Source organism: Cicer arietinum, chromosome 3 (genome assembly GCF_000331145.2).
Source record: "Cicer arietinum cultivar CDC Frontier isolate Library 1 chromosome 3, Cicar.CDCFrontier_v2.0, whole genome shotgun sequence".
NCBI classification, from domain to species: Eukaryota; Viridiplantae; Streptophyta; class Magnoliopsida; order Fabales; family Fabaceae; genus Cicer; species Cicer arietinum.
In genome coordinates this window covers 22552895-22558599 of record NC_021162.2, presented here as the reverse complement: position 1 = coordinate 22558599, position 5705 = coordinate 22552895, and the positions used below count along the sequence as shown (strand labels likewise).

The following is a 5705-nucleotide window of genomic DNA, read 5'->3' as shown; positions in this document are numbered from 1 at the left end:
TAAATTCTATAAAAATTAAATAAATATATATAATCACAATTTTTGTATTTCAAAATAAAATTATATAATTTGATATATGGTATATTTAATTAATGTGATCTTTAAACACAACAACTTGCATGCATGTAGGATTGTTTAAGTGTTTCTTTTATAATTTCAATGATATGTATTCATTCTATGGGTTGTTTTTTAGTATTATTGAAAGGATTCAACCACCAAAAAGAGAGAAAAGTGATTCTTATTTTTATCGCAATAGTCTCGGTAAAACGTTATTTTTCATATTTGTCCACAATTGGATCGAGTTATTTGTTTAGATATTGGATTATTATGAAACTCATCTCCCTCAAACCAATTACGGAAAAAAAACAAAAAAAAAACCTAGCTCTCCTCCATTTTTTTCAGTCGCTTCCATTTTAAAGTTGTTGATTGAATTATCAACCACAATACATTTGTCTTCATCTACTTATCATCTAAAAGCAATACAACCAAGTTTTTTTTAAGACAACAAATAAGTTATTCTCCTTCGTCTTAGACTTAAACGATGACTTCTTTTTGTGTAAAATCAAGACGTGGTCAAACTCGCTAAACCCCCTGAATCGTTGATTTTGTTCAATTTTTCCAGTTTTCCACCTTTTTGTGGCTCCTCTTCCAATTTTTTGTTTCAACAGTTTTCAGCCTACATTTGATCGATCTGATTCAGTTTTAATTACCTCAGTTAAAAGTATATGCCTTTACAGTTAGAGTGTCACTTTACTTATATTGGTTAGACAAATTGAGTTTTGAGTTTTGTAGAACATATTCATTTTCTTTTATTTTTATCGAACTAACATAGATCGATTTCACCTTTTCAATGTCGATTAACTTAACCATTGGAGTAACTAGTGCAAACACCGATGTTGGTATGTATCCTTGTTGTGGAGGTTGATAAGTGATAACTTGGGTCGCATTTGCCTAAGTAGTTTGTGATGGAGAAGACATTCGAGGAGCAAGATTTATATAGAGAAACTTCTTGTGGTTGCTTCTTAAGATTCAAATAATGGAAACTACTAGTTTCAATTGTTACTCAACATTGCAAGGTATATAACCCATTAGAATACATTACATATGGATGTTATGGAATAAAGTTTATAAAAATGTTATTTGATCAAGTCATTTGGACAAAAATATAGATATTAAATTGTATAAATTATTCCTCAAATTTATAAATACTTTGAACAATTTTAATTTTTTTCAATTTTTTAATAGTTGAAAGATTTTTTTGTGACACATAAATTTATGTCATTAACTATTTTAAATACTTTATTAATTATTAAAATATAAGTTATTAATTATTCAACTATTGATCTACTCACTTCACTAACTTTAAATTTTTCATTTTAAATGAATTAAAAATACATTTAAATCTAAATTATTCAATTTTAACAAATATCAGTTACGTCTGAAACATTAAAATAAAAATCACTAATAAATAAAACATATTGAACTTATAAGCATTAAAAAGAGTAACAAATAATTAATTAGTTTCATACCAATAGAGAAAAAAAAATAAGAATTACAAACTTACATGAAATATATATAAATTCTTTGAAATGAATTATATTTATCAGAGTTTATTATATTTTCACATGATCTCTAATAAGATTATACATTTAACTATACAACTGATCTATGATTTGATCTCTATTGTTCATGACAATAATTATACAATTGTTTAAAAAAATTATAATTAAAATGACTAAAATACACCACTAAAAACAATAAAAGACTAAAATGAATAAAAAAATAAAAGATTCAAAAAACATTAGATAAAAAATAAAGAACCAAAATCATATTACACATGATCTTGAATTTAGTTTGGCCCGTTCTCAAAAAAAAACTGATATTTGATCGATGCATTTTTCATAAAATATCCCAAAACATTAATAAAAATTGATTTAGTTTACAGTTCTTATATTAATTTGAATTTAAACACTACCTACTTTGACCACCAAACACGCTAACTTTTTCTTACTTACACATGCACCAGCCGTTTGCTGATTTCTCAGAGAAAAATATACTTAGCTATGCCTGTTTGGTTGAAAAATATATTTTGTTTATTTGAGTATCACTTTTAGTGTGCTGATTCCATTGTATGAGTCACTCATTTAAAACTCAAAATTAGAGTTTCAGACTTGTTCTTGGATGCCTTTTCGAAAGCTCACTTTCATGATCTTCTAAAGGAATGCCTTTTCACAGTGACAGTATCATTGGTTCTAGCAATTTCAGCGACGTGGACAAGTCTCAATTTCAGGAATGGCTTATCCTATAAGTGCTATGTAGATATGAGTGCTTATGGGTGACTCGTTCAATTTAGTCATTACACTTAAAGTGACATTCATACTAATAAACAAACTTTTAACTTCTTTTTTTAATTAAACTTGAACCAAAACAAAACAAAAATTAATTAAATGACAAAAATGAAATAAAAAAAATATAAGGGACCAAAAGACTAATTAAACCTATATTTTACCATAAATTATACTCAGCAAGAAAATACTCATCTATTTCCGAGTACCAAAAGTCTACTCAACCAAAACAAAATTATTCAACCCTAAACAATCCACTAAGTATGATGAATAATTTAATCCTCTTCATATCCATTTTAACCAACAAAAAACGTTAAAACGCATAGCTTCCTCGTATATACATACACTCATCAGTGACTGTACACACTAGTCAAGGGATTTCAATAAAAGCACTATACCTATCATTTGAAAATAAAAACTGTTGTATTGAAACATTATGGCTATGCTCTAGTGAACTATACACCAATGATCCCTTACCCCAAAAAAATATGAAGTAAAAAAAGAATTGTAAAAAATTATACAGACAATCTACACAAGCATCAAAAATTAATCTTCAGGACGTTGTATCTCACCCATCATGATCCGATTGCTGGAGACCTTGAAACCAAGAAGAGAAGGATCTATTTGCTTCCCTTTCTTGCCCTTCTTTTTGCCACCACCTCGCCCTGCTTGACCACCATCAGCAGACTCTGCCCCAGCTCCAATGGTTGGATGGGTGTCCACTTCAGGAAGAACAGGCTTTTTAAGCATGTCAATAAATGATGCCTCTGACACAGCACCTTCACTGAAGGATGAAGATCTAAACCGAGCTTCTTTTTTACCAGAAGCTTGTGCATCCATCACGCTGGTAGTTGACAAATTTCCAGACGGTTCTCGCCTCCCTACCATTACATCAATTTTATGGTTCACCAACTGCTAAGATTACAGAAACGGGTAGAGTAGGCAATTAAAAAAAACATACCTTCAGTGGATGTAAGGTTTAATAAATGGTTCTGATTGGCATGAGGTACAGATGGTTGGTCTGACTGGACGTCTGGGGAGGACAAAACACGAGATACATGAGGGCGCTTATGAAATGCATTATCAAACCCTTTTGTTGAAGGGGGTATCCTGTCAATAAGAGGCAAACAATCAAACAAACACCAAGGTTAATACTCCTTTTAGTTTTATATTTATAACTAGTCAGTTTATATCATCAGATCAAATGCTTCAAACGGTGTAAGTGATTCTTCTGCTAGGTCTATGTAAAAATGCAGCTCCTACCCAATTTTGCCTATTTGGTAGAGGTGTTAGTTACATTAGTTTTTAAATAATTTGGTTGATGTTTTTAATGAAATTCTTCTGAAAAGCATTCAAAAAGTGAATAATGTTATTCCTTAAAGTCCATACTGCATCAGCTATGAATAGAGGAGATTTAGTTGTGGGCAGTGCAGAAGATTCTCTTCAACAACAAAAAGTGCAAAAGGTTCCCAAAATTAAAAGCTAATGACTGCACCAAAAAATGCCTATCCATTGACCATCTAAACTGCAAACTAATGCAAAGGCTATTGCTAAAAGAGCAATAAGAATATAAAAAACCAAATAAGCAACAAAATAAGTAGATAAAATGCATCATATAGAATTTTGACTGACAAGTCTAATGCAACTCTAAAACATCATCCAAAGAGATAAATTCCAAGCATTTTCTAGAAAAAGGAAGACCATATAACATATCCTAGATAGTTGAAAAAGAAAAATGTGCCAAAAAATGTTACCTGTCACTAGAAACCTCATCTCCACGTGAATTATTCAAACCCATCTCACGACCGAAAGAGCCACCGTCACCACCTGCAGAACCTCATTCATTATATCCCATCATTATATAGAAGCATAAAGTAATGAAGGATAGGAGTTATGGAATATTACCAGCACTGCTTAGTGAGCTATGTCTACTATGGGCAATAGCAGGCATTTCCATGGAAGGCATAGTGCTTTCAACTTGTTCTGACAAGTCTGACATCCCAGGAACAAACTTGCTCACTGTGCCCATAAACTCATTTCTTTGTCCTTTATTTGTCTCCAACTCAAGTGAGTCTTTTTCAATAGATGATTTACCAATCTGAAAAGGAATTCTATAATTGGGATGCAAATTATCCTTATTCATAGATAACAGAGATTGCTCTTCAAGTAATGAACCAGATCTAGACCGAAGAGGCACTCTTTCAATATTCCCTAGATTGTTGTACTGCTCATTCATATGTATGTTGTTTAAATGATCATGCATTAGGGAACTGGAATTTGCACTTTGAGCCCTTTCTAAAAATGGATCATTCAGACGATGGGCTTGCTGATCTGGAGGAAGCTCAAAAGGATGAATCATTGTGCTTGCCTCAGGTACATGCCAAGATTTATCATGACTTCTTGACGAAAGAGGATGCCACTTATCAACAGTTGATGATTGTGCAGATTGAAGACCCAGTTTTTGATGAAGAAGGTCCACAAAACCTCGTCCTGAACTCTCTTCATGACCTCCAGCAGATGCAGATATGTTTAGATCTGCCGTTGTAATATTATCCCCCAACTCTCTTCTCTGCCTCATAGCTTCAAGATGTTGTAGCTGCACCCGTGGATCAATCCAACTATTATCCACATGCCCATTGTTGCCAGAGAGGGAATGGTGGCTGAAAAGATCATCAGATGATTGTAGGTGGTGAGATGACAAAGCACCCAATTGATCGGTTGGGTGCATATAGCGACGACGTTCTAGTAATTCCCTGCCTTGAACAGAAACAGGTGAAGACCTCTCGAACATCATAGAACTAGGATCATAGAACCCCCTCTGGTTCTGCTCAAGATGATTCCTTCCCAGATAATTTAATTGCTCCTCTTGTGCCACAAGCCTCTGCTGCTGTTTGTGAATTTCTGAAACATTAAATCCAGCTGAATGACCCAGTTGGTGGTTTGATGGATTTCTTACTAACTGTCCAGTTTCATTAATAGGCCACGACCTACCAAAATGCCTTTCTCCATCCAACCCTAACTGCTGTCTAAGAGCCAAAGATAACTGCTGTGCTTGCAACTGTTCTTGCTGAAAACGAAGCTGTTGTTCTGATGGCAATATATTTCCTTGCCTTGCTTGCAGCAAGAGCTCTGACAAATCAGCTTGCCTTCCCTGGGCAGCATTGAGGCCCATATTTGCTTGAATAAACTGCTCTATTGATGGATCAAGGTGTCCGAAAGAATGTGAATTTTGCTGCAAGTCGTGCAGATATCTCCTCAACTGTACCTGATCTAACAAGTTTTCCCTAGAAGGATCATGTTTTGAATGTCCAAAATTGGGATCAGAGATTTGTTGATGCATTAACTGTTCAAGAAGCAACT

At 33.3% G+C, this 5705-nt stretch overlaps 1 protein-coding gene across 1 annotated transcript in view; it reads right to left on the bottom strand.

The window, feature by feature from the left end:
* Positions 1–2612: 2612 nt before the first annotated feature.
* Positions 2613–5705, bottom strand: part of LOC101496756 (uncharacterized) — a 9446-nt gene continuing 6353 nt past the window's right edge. Inside the window, exons 9-12 of the mRNA XM_012712157.3 lie at positions 4251–5703; positions 4100–4172; positions 3307–3455; positions 2613–3226 (exon numbers count right to left, since the gene is read on the bottom strand). Of these exons, the coding sequence (XP_012567611.1) occupies positions 2892–3226; positions 3307–3455; positions 4100–4172; positions 4251–5703 (2010 nt within the window). The 3' untranslated portion in view covers positions 2613–2891. The remainder of the gene's footprint in view (positions 3227–3306; positions 3456–4099; positions 4173–4250; positions 5704–5705) is intronic.